Consider the following 18,534-nt stretch of genomic DNA (forward strand, 5'->3'; position numbering starts at 1 on the left):
CAATTTCTAAAATGGAATGAAAGCGAAATGTGCTTTGTGGTTGGGTGAAAATGAAAAGGATGCGGCTCAGGCTCAGGTCGTCGTGCCTCATTTTTTCTTCCCGCTTCTGCTGCTTCTGGCAGCTAAGATTTTCATGGCTAAATGAGATGGTTTTTGTGGTCGGATGAACTAAGAAATATGCTGATAGGAGGAGCAGAGAACTGGCATGAATCTGACAGCTGTTGGCCTGGAAAAGTGGAATGTCAAAGGGCCAGGTCCGAGCGATGTAATGAAAAGGGAAATTTTTGTAAAGCTTCCATAGTTCGGGAATGTAGTTCAGGGTTTCCATTGAATGTGCCCAAGAAATATTTAAGGGTGGTCATCCCTTAATGTTGAGGCTTACAAATTGCTTTCGAATAAAATTCATTAAAATATGTTTTCATTCAGAAAGTATTTTGAGGTAATTTGGTTTTTTGTAACATATTTTAGAAACCATGGTATTGAAATAAATAAAACGCATTAAAATATAATAGATATTTTCCAATAAAACAAAGGTACATATTTAACAGTCTCAAAAACATTAAAAAATCATAAAAACTTTTGACTACCAAACTTGGCACATTTAGAAAGTTCATTCAGCACCTTAAGTTTCGTTAACATTTTGAGACTGGGAATTGGGAAATTTTAAAGCTTCTTCGCTATCTTCACCTTCATTAAGATCGGAAATTTCCGCCTGTCAAAGAAAATTCTCTCCGCTCCCAGTCTGCCAGGGGCAACTATTTATCCGGAAAATTTTCTAGCAAACGCCAAAGAGTATGCTGCACTTTCTTGGGCAACTAAACAAGCTTAACAACTATTTTAATGATAAGTTTCCTATGCAATACCCAAACAAAGTGCAATTAAAAGTTTTCAGAAAGTCCAAGAATTTTCCCAACTAAAGCTAGCAGGCTTAAGCTATCCCCCGCCAGCTCTCTCAATCTATTTGGTTAATTAACGCAAATTTAAATATTTATACATATTTTTGGAAAACGCTATGCGCCACCATTTGGCCGATTGTTGGTGCGTGCAACCGCGGAGTTCAACCACTGGAACCATTGAACCACAGCGGTGCAACAGGACATTCGGATAAATGACAGGACATGTGGCAGCTCCTTTCCGTTCCCTAACTCATTCGCCCTTCTCTGTGTGAATGCTTTTGTACTTTGCACTGCAATTTAGCAAATCGATTGGTTTTTCTCTGCCCACCGATTCCGATGCCGACGCCATTCGATTTTTATGGCTTTCGAAAAGCCAGCGGACCCCAACAAATGACCTCCACCCACTTCCCTTCTGCGGCCAGGACATGCAACGCAATAAAAAGCGCATGCCACTGCCTACAGAGCCAAAGTCCCGCCCATAAAAAATCGCTAAACGGCAATAATAAAGCCGGCTATGGCAATAAAAACTCAGATAAAGTGAATATCTCTGTTGTCGCCGGGAAGGTGGAAGTGCCAGTACTCTTTCTCCCGAGACGAAGGGGTTTGTTTATTTTTAAAGATGAAAATATGCAGTAAGTTTGGAAACAATATTTGTTAGTATGTGGAAAAAATAAATTGACATTTTGTATGGATTTGTTTTGTAATTTCATATATGTTAATAAAAACCAATGTAAGCTAAACACCCTTAAATTGGTAAAAATATATTTATACTAAATAAATCATTAATAATATTCATAATTATTTGTGTGTCACCAAAATAACAAGAAAATTAAATATGTAGCAAAATTTCAACTTTAATAGAAGATCAAAAGGCATTAATGTATTAGTGGGTTGGGGAACCAAAAATCGAGAGGATGTGAGTGGTCTATGGAGGCTGCTTTGCACATTAGTGGTAACCATTTGAAACTAATTTCGCATGAGAAACAGGTACGATGAGCATACACGATGGGATTTTCGTTTTTGGTTAGCAAACGACACGCGCAATTATTGCTCGACCATTTTATTTGATTGTGTGTCTGTGGGGCTGGAGCAGATACGTGGCTCGAATTCGGCGCGTTTGATCTAAGCCACCTCGGCAATCAAACAAATTGAATTGAGATCGATTTTTTGGATGTGCAAAGTAAGTTTACTTAAATTTTAACACTGAAGTGGAGTTAGTTTTTGGCTTTTTGTTAAAAGAGGATAGAAAAGCAGAAAACAAGCAAGAAATTTGAAACATTTTTCTCTGCACTCCCCACGGTGCACCGCGGTGATCCCAAAACCTTATTTAAAACGCAGAAAAGTAAAACATTAATGGAGTCAAGCTCTGCTCCACTTCCCTGTTGATGTGCGCCACATTGGCTAACCCCATTCCTTGGACATTACACCTAATATTTGCAATTTTCTTGTCCCACATTCGTGGAAAGCCGCTTCTGGGTGAATCATTGTCATTGCTTGGCCCAAATGCACGAAGCGCATTAATCAGCGAAGGAATCTCCTTCTGGCGGCAACAAATTAGTTAAAAGCGAAATGCAAATGTCAAAGCGAGACAGCTGACTTGCCTAATTAGGAGCCAAGTGAAATAAAAATATTACACATACGCCATGTATGCAATTTTTCACTTTTTAATTTGCACCCACACAAATGCGGTTATGTTTGTGTCTGTGTGGTATTAGAGGGTGGGAGCTGGGTTGTTGGCTTGAAAAGCTCGACTCTTGGCTGCATTTCAATTGACATGCCGAACGGCACGAGAGGCTAAAAAATACTGTTGCAGATGTTCTTGTTGCCGTTGTAATGCGCATTCGAAATGAGCACACGCATAAGAATTGAGGCCACACATTAATACACAGCAGAGGCGTAGGCTTAACCAACACACTGTTATTAAGGAACACTGAGTATTTTAATACTTTTATGATAAAAATATATAATAAAAAAAAGGATTCTCTAAAAAAATATTTTTTTATTTCAAGTTTTTGTAGGTAATTTATACATTAAAACTTCTTTAACATCAATTTATGGACCCTACAAAAATAAAATTGAAAAATATTGTTGAGACCCTTTGATACAATCCTGTCCACGCCGCTGCCACACCCACACACATATACCAAGGGTAGCGCGAATGTTAATTTAGATGCCTCATCCAAACACAGCAGCCAAATGCAGATTCAAATGGGCATGCAGAAGCCGCGAGTCCCAAAAGCAGGCGACCATGTCGAGCCACGCCCTCCGGGAGAATCGGGGCCCGAAACTAAAACTGCAAGCCAAGCCAACCACAAAAACCTGCCATGCAGGATGCGGAGTGCAGGTCCCGACAAAAGCCTCGACGCCGCCCCAGCTTACCCATTGCCAGGATCCTCATCAGCGCCAGGATTTGCGGCCTGCGCGGCTGTAACTCTTTTCAAATAATAATTAACAATTTATTCCCCAAACAGAACGCACACAGTCAAGTGTGCGAATGGGGCTGTCAGCGTTAGTCATATCATTAGAGGCAACGTGTTGCTGACTTTTTGAGGCCTGCCAGGCTTGAGGGAAATCATGCCAATGATGCACTGCAAGAAACGAAATGGATATTTAATAACATTCTTGAATGTTTTCCTCATGTACAATTTGCTGAAACAATATAAAAATAATGTGGCTCAAATTAAAAGTGCATTATATAAAAAGCATCCATATCACGAATAATTTTAAAATTAATTATATGTTTGTAATCCATCCATTCCGTCTAATGAACTGAATCTAGTAATGATGAAGATAAAACAGAATGATGATCATATGTACGAGATTCCGGCAGTAGTTAAGTTCTTTATAGCTATCGGTGTTGACATTGTGCTCGTAGGCGCTCAGAAGTATGCAACTATATTTGTGTTTTTGCGGTTTCGCTTTGTATTTGTGCACAGAGCACACCAGCACACACCAACGCACACATTGACAGCCAGCCATTGAGCAGAGTCAAATGCATGTGCAGAACATTCCACGTCATGTCAAGCGGAAGTGAGTGTCTTTCATTTTTGTTTGCCCCTCAGCCGGGGATCTCAGTCCTCAGAAACTCAGCCCTGAGACCCTAGCCATCCTCCCCCTCCCCCCCCTTTATCCAGCCGCTTACTGTTAATTAAAAATGGGCGCCAAAAAGGAAGGGGGCGGGGCTGGCAGTAACAGAAGCGCAAGTTGAACGCGTCGTATGAGTATTTTAATTAGTTTGCATAATTATGTTCGCTGCCTGATCCTTGTGCTCCCCATACAGGCACACACACAAACACGCACATACATCCACCTATGGGTCCTTGGCGGCCACAACACAAAGTTACGAATTCCTTTTCTTTCTTTCATCGCCGTCCCGAAAAACCTTTTCATCTGCCGCGTTTTATGAAGGTTTAACAACTTTTTGATACAAATTTGCATGCCTACATGTGGGCGTGAGTGGGGGTTGATGTTTGAGTCCAAGGGCATTGCATTGTACCACTCAGCTCCTGGGTGCACTTAGAGAAAATATCCTTAGGTTTACATTTCGGGAAGATTCTGATATATTTTCATTGGAAATCACAGACGTAATAAGTAAACCCAAATTAATTTTAATGAACAATAATTTAATCAACAGAATCAATTATAATTTTAAAGTATATATAGTCCATTAAAAAGATACTATTTCTTCTTAGGATATAATATCACCATAAAACTTACCACAATATTTTCTTCCAGTGTGGCTGCGTTTTATTGGTAAGTTTATTGATGTTTGTCATATAATTCCTCCCTGTAGTTTCCCTTGCCAGCATGAACAATTTTTATGGTTTCGGTGTGGTCTGTTACTTTCTTACTTTTCATCAGTGAATTTGCATGATGCCCTTCATAAAATAAAAGGGATTCGCCAGCAAATTGCAGGGCTTCATTTTTGGGCGTGTTAGCAGGATATTTACTTCTCTTTGCGTGGCGAAATATTAATTAAAGAAAATACAGGAGTCAGAATTGAGATCGGACACTGGGAAAGTATTTAAAATATTTTGTATGAAGTGTTAATAAAACCACAAATAAACTCAACACTTTTTTGATCAGAAAATAATGATTAATGAACTGTTTTATCTTTTGCCATCTTTGCTCCATTAAGACTTCATAAAGCTTCCGCCCTGCCCACAATTTAAATAGCAACCCTTATGTTCTGATTTCCGCTTATAGATAAACAAATTAAGCACACAAGTCCCTTTAAACATATTTATCAAACTGCATAAAATTGCAAACATTTTGTGTAATCGTCCCAGTGGCATATTAAATATTTTCAATGGCCCGCACACTTTACGGTGGCAACTATAAAGGTTTATTCATAAAAGCATATGCCCTCGGTTTACACGCCAGTTGTCAAAGTAACAGCAACAAAAACAATTAAAATATTTAACAATTGACAGCAAACACATAAAATTATTATAAACAGCAAGAGGCAAAATAGGAAAAAATATTTTATGAAATTCCAAACGAATGGCTCCAAAAAAACATTTGCTTTAACATTTTAGCAATTAACATTCGCAAACAGATTACCCGATAAAATGAGCATAAATAATGCAAGGGAAAAAGGGGGAACCATACTGTGTGTCATAAGACTGAAAGGGAGAAAAACCGATTTGTGGGATTGGATTTTTTTTTGAGAGTATGTGCCACATAATTAATAGAGCGTAACAGCGTAACAAATGACAATAAAGTGCCTTTGACAAATTATTCAAATGCAGCTAAAATATTCGGAAAAAAGCGTTTCGTAAATCCAAAATGGTAAAGACAATTATGAAATGAGTGGTAAAATAATATTTGCTCAAATAATATATGCAAAGGGAGGAGATGACAGGGACTGCTAGCCAATCGATAAAATAACAAAATATTGCAGAACTAATTTTCATGCCAGACAGCTTTTTCCCTTTTTAGACAACTGAATACAACATGAATATATATTTATATATAATATATGTGAATGATTGATTAAAAAATATTTGAAACAATGTCACGTGTGTTCCTTTTTACCCAGAATGTAAATTTTTCATGTAATTAGTTATTATTTAAAAATTAATTGGTTGTTTGTGGTAATAAATGCTACCATTTGTATTTTTCAGCGGTGGATTTTGTTTAATCAAACAATAAAACAAAGCATTTTTGATTAATATTATTAGGGATCAAAACTTCTTCCATTCATCAAGTTCATCAGGCCAAATATCAAACATTCATTTGATTACCATTTTTACGCATTTGTTGGCCGTTCAATTCAATAGTCAAGTTGATTGAAAACTGACAAATTGACGAAAGCGCAAATACCTTCACAACGTAAGAAAATTCATTTCCAAATAGTCACATAGTCAAAAATGAACAACTCACAAGATAAATGAAATATCGACAGTCGAAAATACATAGATGAAAAGTACAAAATAAACCGTATGAGGGGCAATTGTTTTCTGATATTTTTTCACCGCTGTCAATATTAAATTGTATTGTCATTGCACGGCGATGAAGGAGGAGAATGTGCCAGGATATATACAAGCCAAACTAGTCAGCCTCTTTGATCTTGACGATGTCGATGATGATGATGCGGCGCAATTTCTCAATAACATTTTCAACACCATCAATTTATTGTTTGTTCTTTTGTAGGATGCGGTTGTTTTTTATGTTGCTCTCAGCTCTTGTTGCTATTTGTCAGATCCTTAAGGAACACAATAGAAAATTGATACATATGCTGCGACTGCGACCTCAAATATTTGTCAGTTCCCGGGCAAAAAAATATGTTGATTGGCAGTGAACGAGCAAAATGAGTTTCTATATAAAAACAGACAAATTGTTAGCAGTTTTGCCGCAATTTACAGATCAACTAAAGTTATTTGAGAAATAGTCAAAATTACTGATTAGAATACGCCTTCAAGACTAATTTTTCAAACGTTTTATATCTTGCACGCGCGGCGCAGTATGCTTATTGTTTTGATGCCAATAAAACTTTCACCTTACTTGATCCTTTCTCAATAATTTGTTGCCTAATGAACAGTGCCCTCCTTTCAGGCGCCAGATGCTTAAGTTTATACAGTTGTTCATCACAAAATCCTGATTCCATCACCTTGGCACATCTGAGCAACTTGCCTCACGCATAAAAGGTTGCAACTTGCTTGCAGTTTGTTGCAAAGGACCGGGCGATGATGATGAAGAGGTCGACGTGCTAGGAGCTGAGTGAATTGAGTTTATGGAGGAGAACACGGAGGTCCTCCGCAGGGATGCAGGAAAAGTTGCCAGTTTCGAGTTTCACTTTCGTGCCCAAGTGATTTGCGTGAAAGTGGGCGTGGAGTGTGTGTGTGTGTATGTTTGTGTGTGCTACCTTGCGGTGCACATAACAGTTAAGTAATGTCTTAAAACTTCAGCCATGAACAAGGTAAAAGTAGGGCCCACCCACAGCCACCCACAGCCATCCACACCCATTCAACCCACTGCCCAGCCGCAACTCACACACAACAAATGTGCAAATTATGCAGCCTCCGGTAAAGTGCTTCAATGAGTGGGCGTGGCCTAAGCTACTTTCACCGCAAACTTTATTAGTTGGCCTCACCTTTCTGGCTTTCCATTATACGTTTTATGCATCCCGAAAAAAGTTTACCCCGGCTTGCCGGGTAAAAGTTAATCAATTTTCTAGCTGGCCAGCGCACAGTTTAAATACTTAATACTTGTCACATAGTCGAAGGAAATTTTCAACCACACACATAGTTTTTTTATACTTTCCAACAAGTTGTAATTAGCTAACTAAGTACTTTATTTTCAGATACTTTCATCTTGGCTATTGAGAAAAACCATTTAAATAGCAAAAATATTATCTACGGCTGACATTGGTTAAGTTAAAGTTTGGTTCATAGAAGATGCTAAAAGAAAAATTATATTTTAACATTGATAAAAATGATCTAGTGATTTCGCGGGATATCTTTGATTTTAAAAATACCCCTTTTACTTTATAGATAAATGCTATTTTAAAACAATAGGAAAGCTAACGCAGTTAACAGGTAACCTAACTTAATTTTTTACCAACTGTTTGAAAGAAATGAAAATTCTTGAAGATCAAGAAATTCCTCTAGTTGTCCACTTTTTGCTGTCCGGGCGTGCGAAAAAAAGGCACAAGAAAGTCGCCAAACGAAAAGAGAAAAAGGAAACAACTTTTGCTATAAAGCGTGTCCTGTGGCAAATTCCTTAGCGCCCAACATACACATACAACCGAAGCACGGGCATAATTGCAGCATTCTCTTTTCTTCAGCTGCCAATTTTTTGGTCCTTTTACGCGTTCCGCTTTCAACGAATTAAATGGCATGAAATTAAAAGTTACTACGAGAAATTTTTGTGCTGCATTTGCAGGAAAACGTGAGAAATTATAAGTACAAAAGCGTGGAAATAAAAAGGAGGAAGCGCGAAAGCATGCGAACCGAAATGAAAAAGAGCTGAAGGTATACTATACTATACTTTACTATATAGAGATACTCCGGGAAGGAGCAAGGAAAGGAATGATAAAATATGAAAGTAAGTCTGGCCATGGAAATGGAAAATGGAAAATGGGAAACAGTTGAAAGACAACAGGCAAATCTACTTAAATATCCCAGCGAATAGTAAGCCTTTCTTTGCTGTTTCATTCTTTGTGAATTATTCGTTTGCCCCTTTGCGGGGATCCCCCGTACGGTTGGGATTCTCTTTGTGCCACGGTTAAGTCCGTTTTGTGTTTTGTTCCTTCGTTTTCCGTCCTTACCCCCGAAAGGAACATTATGCAAGTTATTTTCGCAACCTTGTGGAAAAATATGAAATCAGCGAAATATATTTATGACTTATTTTGTCCACAGGACAAAGGATTCGCCGACGGGAGAATCACAGAAGCCACGAAAAGGCCAGAACAAAGATAATGAATGTTGGTGTAGCAAAGCCAAGTATTACTTGGGAGTGAAAGAAAATGTTAACTGGCTTTATTAGTCTTAATAGTATAGGTTAAATTAGCTAAGATTTACAAAATCAATATAAAAGTATTAACCCGTTTACAGATTCGGAATATAATCGCTTATCCATAGATTATCCATACTTTTTCTAGAAGTTCAAGATTATCTTTCAATATCAACTTACAAAGGAAGGAGTACTTGAATTATATTCAATAAAATAATAATTGCCATTGTAGTTTCAAATATATATATTTTGGTTTGGATTTTATCAACTTTTTACCAAATGTTATTTTAAGGGTAATATCATATACCCATATTGTGTTAAGGGAATCCAGATGTTTCATTGCCTTTTTCCATTGTTTATTTGGTCTCTTCATGAGAAGGGTGCCTGTATACAATTTTTTCAATCATTTACTGATAGGCACTTTTTTTGCCCCTTTCACTTTACTGTTACTGCGGTGGTTTTTTGCTGCTTCAGAAGCTGCCATATAGTTTAAAGTGTTGTAAATATTTGCGTTACAACAATGTTTGCACTTGGTTTGAAATTCACAACCATTTTTTATCAAGTTTTTGCCCCACTTTTTCCGTCTCCCTCTCAGATGGAATGATTTAGGTATTTTTTGTAGGTTTATTTATTATTTTATAGCTGGATTGTGACGTGGATTTAGTGGGCGATATTTTGTTTGGGCCGTTAAACAAATATTTGACGAGAAGCGCGGCCGTATCGTACAAAAGTAATTGCTTCCAATAGGTCATGGAATATTTAGGAATCGAAATGTCAAACTTAAAGTTGGTTAGCTCGCCGTTTAATTTCATTGGCTGCTCAGTACAGCAGAAGGAGAGTCCTTGGAACGGCCTAATTGAATTTTCACTAATCCAATAGATTAAGGGAGCAGCAGCAGCAAGAGTTGCTCCACAGTTGCTTGTAATGCAATGCAGAAACAATAACAAAATTATGCCGGCTAACAGAAGGAGCGGCTGACAAGGACCAGAACATCCTTGGAGACTTGCAGGATGACCTCAAAAGTGCAAGGCAAGTTGGCAAAACAGCCGGCACTTTGTCCCCAAGTAGTGGCTTAGTTTTCTCCCTCGCCTAGTTCTTCCTTTGTTTGCTGTATTTTTTCATTACAAGAATTTAATTAGCTACAAAGGAGAGTCGTTTTGCCATAGTGAGTTTAAATCATGCATAAATTTTCAAATTTTCCACATTCCCATTTACATCCGCATTTGCTTAGTGGCACTTCAGGCGCCATAACTAATTATATGTTGACATGACATTTATTTGACTTGCATAAATTAGTCAATTAGTTGATGAACGTTAATTAAGTTTTCGGAAAGCCGCTAAATAAGATGTCAAGTGGTGGGATGAGAGGTTCATTGAAATCAGAAAGACATTTCTCAGAACTTTACCTAATCTGAATTAAACTGAACAACTAATATTGAAAAATAATATGTATTTTTTCATGACGTTATGGCTAAGGTTTAAAATAAAAATTTGATTGACTTCAACAAACAGAGAATTCGGGCACGGTGGGAGGGTTCCTTAAACTTGTAATTGATATTATTTCAACAGGAATCGATTTCATCTCTTTTCACTTTATTCACAGCCGAGTTAAGACTCCCACTTGACCATTTGGCAGTTGCTCCTTTCTGGCCATAATGCTGTCAGCAGCTGGACGAATCCTTGAAGCGTAAGGAAAGTGAGAAGGAGGTCCTGGGGAGAACTTGAAGGTTGCAGATAGTGTGCTCGTCGTACATTTTATCGCCTGCACTCAACGAAAAGGTGAATGACGATGGACGTACCAAATTTTCGACACATTGTGGCTTCCATCTCTGTGAGAGTGTGAGTGGGAGTGTGTCTGTGTCGAGGGCGAGTTGCACATGGCGTATACGCAATAAAAGAGCGACACTCAAAGCCGTGGTTGTGTGGGGGACTTCGCCCGCCCCGACGCTTGTCATCATTAGATTAGAGTGCAGCAAGCCCAGCGGAAGGGAGATGGAGGTGGATGAAAGACAGAAAGGGAGTTAACACTGAAAGAAATGCAGCAACCAGAAACCTCAAAAAACACTCAACTCAATAACAATGTTTGTTAAACCTTATAAATTTTAATTACAGGATAAAACTAGTTCTTGTTCTTTAATCACACACATATTCTACATTTATGATTCGTTTTAAAGTCCTTAATCTTAAGTAATTTCTTTCAGTGTGCGAAATTCATGCACACATCGAGGCGAAGAGACAAAAATTAAACTATGGGGCGTTGCCTTGTTAGGATGTGCGTTAAATTGTAAAACACGAGAGGGGTTGTGGTGGGAAGTTTTGCAGAGGGAGGGAGGGAGTATTTGGAGGCTGGGGTCCTGCAAAAGGACTGCGCCCAGCTGGCCAGTGTTATCCTGCCTGTCATGCTGTGGCCAGTTCTCGTTTATTTTGCGTATTAGACGCTGCTATTTTGTGCTTATTGTTGCCATGCCCCTCTCCGTCTGGCGGTCATGCCCTGCCGTGTCCTGTTATTTTTCGCTTGTTTGGTTTCTTCGGTGTGCCATTGTCAGCTCATTTGTAATTTTTGGCACAACGATTTCAAATTAAGCAACCGGAAATGAGCTGACATTTTGTATTCTGTTTCCCATTTCGTTTCATTTCGTCGGCATTCGGTAGTGCGCATCTTAACGGCACTTTTGCGGTTATTCGTCAGGATCAGGATCAGGGATCCATACGGGCAATCATCGTCGTATCCTCGTGGACGTCGTCGTTATCCCTTCCGGACACCACCCCCACCTTGTCTTGTCTATTATGACAATATTAATATTTACATTTTACAGTTATTGTCTAGCCGGAGCATTTCCCACACAGTATATCCAGCACTATATATATATAGATATATATATTCATGTTCACATGTATCCTTTCTGTTTTGTGTGCTGCCACTGCTGCTTGTCATGTTTGCTGCCTCGTATGCATTTGGTATTTTCTTGTTTATTGCTTTATGTTTCAACCGATGCTGCTCCATTTTCCCCCCGTCTACAGTTTTCTCCATGGAAACTGTATCTTGTCAATATGGTTTCCATTCTGCATAGTGTGCATTAGTTCCGTTTGTTGTTGACCACTTTAGTCGCTGTCTCCTAAGCTCACGCTGAAGTTTATCCTTTTCCTGCATGCCGTATCAAGTAGGTTTAAAGTAAGTATACTTTATACTTTTATTTTCTTTAACAAGAAAGTCTAGAAAGGCAGGGCTTATTTAATGGATATTTACTGATCTAATCTCTTCTCTTTAAAATAGCCCTCTTATTAAAGTTGGGTATAAATTTAAAGTAGATCTGACAACTTGAAGCTTATGTAGTAAGGTTTCTAAAGATTAAAATTATAATAATCTAAAACCATAAAATCAGTGCGTAGAAATGTCCCGTTGTCTAAGCGTTACATTGCTCAACTGTGTCCTTACATATCCTTTTAAATTCTCTGTTAAGAATAAATATCCCTTTTTGGTCCTGTTAACTAAAAACAACCCACGCTGTGAACTTGAAAGCTTTTACGTGACTTCGAAATTCAAATAAACACTCTCTTTCCTGATGTTGGCTGTTTATTTTTCGCCACTCTCTAAAATTTCTCTGGCCCAAAACAAGGACTTCGGCTCGGGTTTCGTCAAGTGCCGAGGGCCGCAGCTCTTTATCCTTTCTCTCGCTGACAGGACACGATTACATCCGAATTCCTTCGATTCCAGCTTCTATTTAACAGCATCGGCATCGGGTCCTTCAGCAGCAGCTGCTGTTGTTGGGATTCCGGCAAGGGCCGACAGCTTCCTGCCGCTGATGCTTCAGTTACGTTGATAATGTCAAATCGTTTGGTTCGCTCTGCTGTTGCCACCGCCCACGAGTACAACCACAACAACACCGCCAAAGACGAGGGCCAACGAGCCAATAAATTTAAATAATATCCCATCACAACAAAGAATAAACAACATCTCACCGAGACAATATAAAAACTAAAATTGCAAAAGCAATAGCAACTCAGTGGGACAAACAACTGCCGGCTAAAAAAGTGTCAGAATTTGTGAAAATTAATATTTCACCAGAGATTTGAGTGCTGCCGAAACAAAAAATAGAACAAACCAAAAACACTGCTAACAGGACAAACTTTTCGTTCTGGCAAACTTTTATTTCGTACACACTTTTTTTGGCCCAACGCGATTTGCTCGCGAAAATTATGAAAAATATGTGAGAAATGTGCAAAATCCTCAAAATACTCGAGTAAAGGCAAAGAGCATAGGTCAAGCCCTTATTCTCCAGTGCGAGATATATTTTGGTCGGTCCCGAAATCGTGAATCCCCTGACGTTGCTCTTTCAGTAAGCCCAGAAAAACCACCCACCGCCCATTTAGTGCCATGTGTATGTGAGGAAGAAAAAGCAGTCAAGTTGAGAATGTGTTGTTTCTGTGTGAGAAGCCGTGTAACGTGCTAAAATAAGTTAATTTATTGCCGGCACAAAAACAACAACAACAATCACAACACACAAAGACAACAACTGCCGGCAGTCATAACATTTGCCTTGCTCACCAGTTACCCAAAGGTGAGTTACTTTCAGTTGAGGGTTCCGACTGGGTGATGATGATATCTGTATCTGTGATTTTAGCTCGAAATTTTACTGGTACTCTTAAAATATAATTTATGGTCGTAGAAACTGTTTGCCTCGGGAATATTTGCAAAAACAAACATTAAATACTTCTCTTATCTATCGATACTAAGATTAAACTTATTCTGTGCTTTGAATGCGTATAATACCAAAAAGTATAAAGAAGTACTAACGTTGTCTTTAGTAAAATGAAAGTGTTTCAAGCTAATTTGACACTTATAAATGATTTTTTCATGCTGTATTTAACAGAATAATTAGATTTTCTTGAGCGGTAATGACTTCTCATTTGAGCAAACTATGTAGTTGAGGCTATTTAAGTGTTAAAATGGGACAGCTTGTAAAGTAAGTAAGACTTTACAAATTAGTGCACGTCTTTAAATGTGTTTCAAACTTTTTATAGGGCTTTGGCCATTAAAATTATAGTGTTATATCAGTTTCAATCATCCCTGCAAGTCGATTTTCCTTTCATAAGACAAAAGGGATGTGCACCCATTAAGAGTTATGTTGAACCAGTAAGTAAAATTTTCCACAGTTATTCAAAAATAAAATTGAAATTTATACAACGTATATCCCAATTTAGAAGGCAAGTTGTGGGTAATAACAAGATGGATGAAAAATCAAAATACAAAGCCCTTTAAGTGTTTTCTAGACCCATATTTATTAGATACACCTTTGGCGACTCAACAAAGTGTTTTTCTGGCTACCGACTACAAAAGTTTTGCCGTGTACTTAACTTGTTTAGGAGAAGATTCGTACGAAGATGTGGAAGGAAGTGCCTCTTGTGAGTTTTGAAAGGAATGTGCAAATATCAGTTAATATCTTCCGTATTTAAAACAGATTTGGTGTTAACATATTCAAACAAGAAGAGACCATCCGATAAAGTTATGAAACAAATTCTGCAGGCGCATAAACGGAATGGCTTAGATACTAGGTTTATAAAATATTGTGTGTGATTCCTAAGACAAAGAATACCGTTTCAAACGCCATACTAAATGACTACGATTTATCAGCTAGTGAACGAATTTAAACTGATTTTTAATTAAAAAACAAATGCTAGAAGTGCCTTAATTTGTTCGGAGCTATTTCAATTTCCAAACCAAAATATTTTGCTGGCTCTTTCCCACGAAGCGTTGTCAAAAAGTTGATTCAATTGACCTGTCCTCGCAATTCAAGCGTGGCTAAAAAATACAACCGAATAGATGAACAAAAACTGTCAGATCCATGACCTACATAAGTACGTCGTGTAACCAAATAGATTGGAAGGTTTTCACACGCATATATTGTTTTTCCCTGCCATTTTTTTACCACCGCCCCCGAATTCGCTTCGTATGCAAAACCAAAACAAGCAGCTTTCAGATTTTACCCATTTTTCCATTGTTTTGCTAGCCTCTCGAATGGAAACTTTTCCCCGTACATTTCTTTCTTTTTTGAGCGCTAGCTAACAAAAGTTCGAATGTTAAATGATTTTCATGCACAAACTTTTGGCAACCCTGAAACTGGACCTCGGTCATTTGTTAGCCTGTCAAAAGGGCTAAAAAAATAACAAAGAAAAAGCACGAATAACTCTGGCTGACACATGGATTTATTGCATTCAAAAATATGAAAAGTTTCATCAAAAGTGCAACAACAGGGTACTACAGGGTACTAGTAAAGCGGGCCGAAACAGCCCCACTCCCAGCAATGCTTGCATTTGTTCGGCACATAGTAAAAGGGTGGGGCACAGCCGCTGTTGCAACATCCGCAGTTGCAGGTGCACTTCATGCATGGCAGTAACGGACCCACGGGGCCACATGTTAGGCGGTATGAGACAACGGCACAAGGCGGCGGACCACAACATCCGCCGCAGGGTCCGCAGCAGCATCCACCTGATCCGCAGGAACCACCTCCCCGGCAGGGTCCACCGCCGCAGCAGGATCCGCAGCAGCCACCGCCGCCGCAGGGCTTACAAGCGGACCCACAAGGTCCACACGGCGGTGGTCGACATCGTGGCGCTGCACAACTCATCTCTGAGATCGCTTAGTCCTTTGAAACCGATTGCTAAATATGTGCCGCTAAAAAAAGTGCTAAATACTCCAGGCTAATGACGATAGACTTCTCACAGCTCCAGGCTCCTATTTAGCACCTTTTTCGTCCGCAAATAGTAGCAAATTCACTTGGAAATTTCACAGTTTCCGTTAAGCAAAAATCTGACGTTCCTTTAGGTGTTTCTTAAAAAATGATTAGTAATGCAAAGACACTTTTTGATATTTATTTTAAAAGCAATTTTATCAACTTTAAAATATATTTGCTTTCTGGTCACATTTAAATCTACATATGTCAGCTAAGAATAACCAACTCGAACCACCACATTCCGCTGTATGTTCCTCCTCCGAGTGCTATTTGCACAGTTGACCATGCATGCGTTTGTCTATTAGTCCCTCTCATCCAGATACGCCCACTTTCCAAGTCCTCTGGTCTGTCGAGGGCTAATGTAATTGATTGTCTCCGCTTGGGTGAATAGGAGGTGGAACGTAGCATCGTGAGCAGAAGTGGCAAAAAAGTTTTATCACGGTTCGTTATCCGCAGAACGCCGAACTGTGCAGTTAAAAATGTTTAAAAAAGTACAGATTTATGGAATTTGATCAGTATTATCCGGTAATCTAGGGTTACAATTAGAATAATTTCAGAAAAGGATAACCAACCTTAACTCCATGCCCAAACTATGCCCAAAGATTCATGAGTAATAAAAAAAAAATGGATTTTTAGTTAAATTTTTCGTTTTGTGCCCCATGGTGCCACCCTTTTTCGTATCGCGATTTAGCCAGCTTCCATTTCAGGCCAGATTTCGAAGCGTAGGCTGCCCTAGAAAGGCGGCGTCGATGAGATTGTCAACAGCTGTCAGAGCGAAAAATCGCCTTTGGCCCCTGAAAAGCCAGTCCACTTCAGTTCCTTTTCCACTTCGGCACCAAGCACTCGATTTTGTGTCTGCTCCAGGGCCAATAACTAACCCAGAAAAAAAAAATAGAGTAACAATTTAGAAAGCCAACGCCAAGTCAAGATGTGTGGTGGCTGGGCCTGTGCTTCCTATAACCTCGCTTGCTGCAATCCTCGGCTGTCGACACTGCGATTCACTGGACGCTGCTTCGCGCCCACTGCCTGCGGTCCCTGTGATGACTGCTCGGCCTGCGGCGGTTGCTGCGGCGGCTGCTGTGGATGCTAGGTGAACTCTGATCTGGAGTAGCCGCTGAATCGATTGGGTAAATCAAACACAAAGTTTCCACTTTCTAAAAGTAGGCCTTGAAATATATCAACTGACAGCCAAGAACACCAACACCATTCAGTTCATGTCCTGTCGTTGTCGGAACAACATCTAACACCTTACACTTCCAGCGGGGTAAGTTTCTACTTTTTTGTTTTGCAACATTATTTTCATTATTATTTTAATTATTATTTTATTCTTTGATAGTTCCTTATTTAATATCGTGAACCATGTGCGGTGGCTGGGCTTGTGCCTCCTACGATCTGGCATGCAACAATCCACCTCTATCCACGGTCCGTTTTACCGGACGAGACTTTATACCCACACCCTGTGGTCCTTGTGATAAGTGTTATGTCCATGATACTAGTCGCAAGAAGAACTCCAACAACTGTTACGTGCCGCACATCTTATCCCCGCTGGACGCACAACTCTGTACGATGAGTGAAAAGGAAAAGGAGGAGAAAGAAAAATCAGGATGTCTTAACGCTGGGAAAAGATTTCGGAATTGACTAAAGCTAACATCTGTACACACACGAAATTGAAATAATGGGCTAATTAAAATAGGAACTGCTTTAAAATTTTTTTATTATTAAATATGAATATTTCAGCATAAAAATAATTCCCATGCGGGGAATATTTACTATCTAGCAGCAAATCGTGAAACTTAAAAACTTTACCAGTATTTTTAAAAACATGAATTTATTGATTTGCATGAACCATTGTACAGAAAGTAACAATGTTCAAACCAAAAGCACAAAAAAATTCCACGTCATTCTGCATTCGAAGTGCTCCATGACCGATTCCCTCTGATCCTCAATAGAAGGGTCCGAAGCATCCCCACTCGCCGGCGCAGCAACACCTGTTGGGTGGACATGTCCAGGGACCACAGGGCGGATTGGGGCCGCAACAGCAGTTGTTATAGTTCATGGCCGGCAGGGCGGGACCGACGGGGCCATAGGCCAGGGCATAAGATACCGATCCACAGGCTCCTTGACAGCACATCTTTAAATAGTTGACTAGGCAAAGAAGTGAGATGGAAATAATCTCATTGAATTGAGCAAAACTTACAGTTTGTTTCAAGCAAGAAAATCGCTTAATAAAAGGTTTTCAATTTTTTTGAACCAGGAATTTTTTCGTACTTTTGGTTTACGTACTGATGAAAGCGTACGAGTTGTTTACAAAACAAGCGACAAGACTGATATGAGCTGACTTTGGAAAACGGAGCTCAGGCCCGGGAATTCCTTCTCAGAGCCCACTGGGTGGTGGAAAATTTAAAACCAGCCAAAAAGGCAGAAACCAAATCAAAGTGGGCTAGAAAAACTGCCTTAAAATCGATCAAAGTCAAGTTGTTGATGCTGCTCTCCTCCTGGCGGAGCTCACAAATTTCACACATCAATGATTTAACATCGGAGCGACAAATAAAAAAAATTGAATTTCTCTAACGACAAAACAGCAGCGCAACAGATTCGCCCCTCTGGCAAAAATAAGAAATCATTGAAACATGTCTAAAAAAAAATAGAGAAAAAGAGGACTCTGGGGAGACTAGCACCAGCAAAATATAAGAGATGGGTGAACGGTGATGCCGAAAGGATTTTTCACAGGACTCGCTCTAAACTGGGGCAACAGCAATGTCGAGGCAGACATGAAAGTCTATTAGACTCAACGAAGCAACCTTAACGTCATTTTCCAGCTTCCTTCGGTTTTCGGGGGGTTAATGTAAGGGCATGTGTGTGCGGGACAGGATATAGGATATAGGACCTCGTGTGCGTCTGCGGGCGTTGTGATTCACAAAAGCTGACAAGCTCATCGATCCCTGAACATT

The 18,534-nt window shown here is 39.3% G+C and overlaps 5 protein-coding genes across 5 annotated transcripts in view; 3 read left to right on the forward strand and 2 right to left on the reverse strand.

Moving 5' to 3' along the window:
- Positions 1 to 12,683: 12,683 nt before the first annotated feature.
- The window catches only part of LOC108105187, a 40,020-nt gene continuing 34,169 nt past the window's right edge, over positions 12,684 to 18,534 (forward strand). The window contains exon 1 of the mRNA XM_017211637.2: positions 12,684 to 13,411. The gene's annotated coding sequence lies outside the window, so the exon portion shown is untranslated. The remainder of the gene's footprint in view (positions 13,412 to 18,534) is intronic.
- On the reverse strand, positions 15,039 to 15,676 carry LOC108105188 (male-specific sperm protein Mst84Db). The gene has a single exon (XM_017211639.2). It carries the CDS (start codon positions 15,476 to 15,478, stop codon positions 15,119 to 15,121), a length of 360 nt encoding a protein of 119 aa, XP_017067128.1. The 5' UTR covers positions 15,479 to 15,676; the 3' UTR covers positions 15,039 to 15,118.
- Positions 16,388 to 16,675, forward strand: LOC108105191 (male-specific sperm protein Mst84Db). The gene has a single exon (XM_017211642.2). The coding sequence runs from the start codon at positions 16,512 to 16,514 to the stop codon at positions 16,671 to 16,673; it is 162 nt and encodes a 53-aa protein (XP_017067131.1). The 5' UTR covers positions 16,388 to 16,511; the 3' UTR covers positions 16,674 to 16,675.
- LOC108105189 lies at positions 16,694 to 17,290 on the forward strand. The gene is made up of 2 exons (XM_017211640.2): positions 16,694 to 16,847; positions 16,920 to 17,290. The coding sequence occupies exon 2, from the start codon at positions 16,943 to 16,945 to the stop codon at positions 17,219 to 17,221; it is 279 nt and encodes a 92-aa protein (XP_017067129.1). The 5' UTR covers positions 16,694 to 16,847; positions 16,920 to 16,942; the 3' UTR covers positions 17,222 to 17,290.
- LOC108105190 (male-specific sperm protein Mst84Dc) lies at positions 17,393 to 17,897 on the reverse strand. Its single transcript, XM_017211641.1, has 2 exons — positions 17,781 to 17,897; positions 17,393 to 17,728 (listed from the first exon to the last, which is right to left on the reverse strand). Exon 2 carries the CDS (start codon positions 17,712 to 17,714, stop codon positions 17,526 to 17,528), a length of 189 nt encoding a protein of 62 aa, XP_017067130.1. The 5' UTR covers positions 17,715 to 17,728; positions 17,781 to 17,897; the 3' UTR covers positions 17,393 to 17,525.

The sequence above is a fragment of the Drosophila eugracilis genome, unplaced genomic scaffold (assembly GCF_018153835.1).
Source record: "Drosophila eugracilis isolate 14026-0451.02 unplaced genomic scaffold, ASM1815383v1 contig_423, whole genome shotgun sequence".
In the NCBI taxonomy this organism is placed as follows: Eukaryota; Metazoa; Arthropoda; class Insecta; order Diptera; family Drosophilidae; genus Drosophila; species Drosophila eugracilis.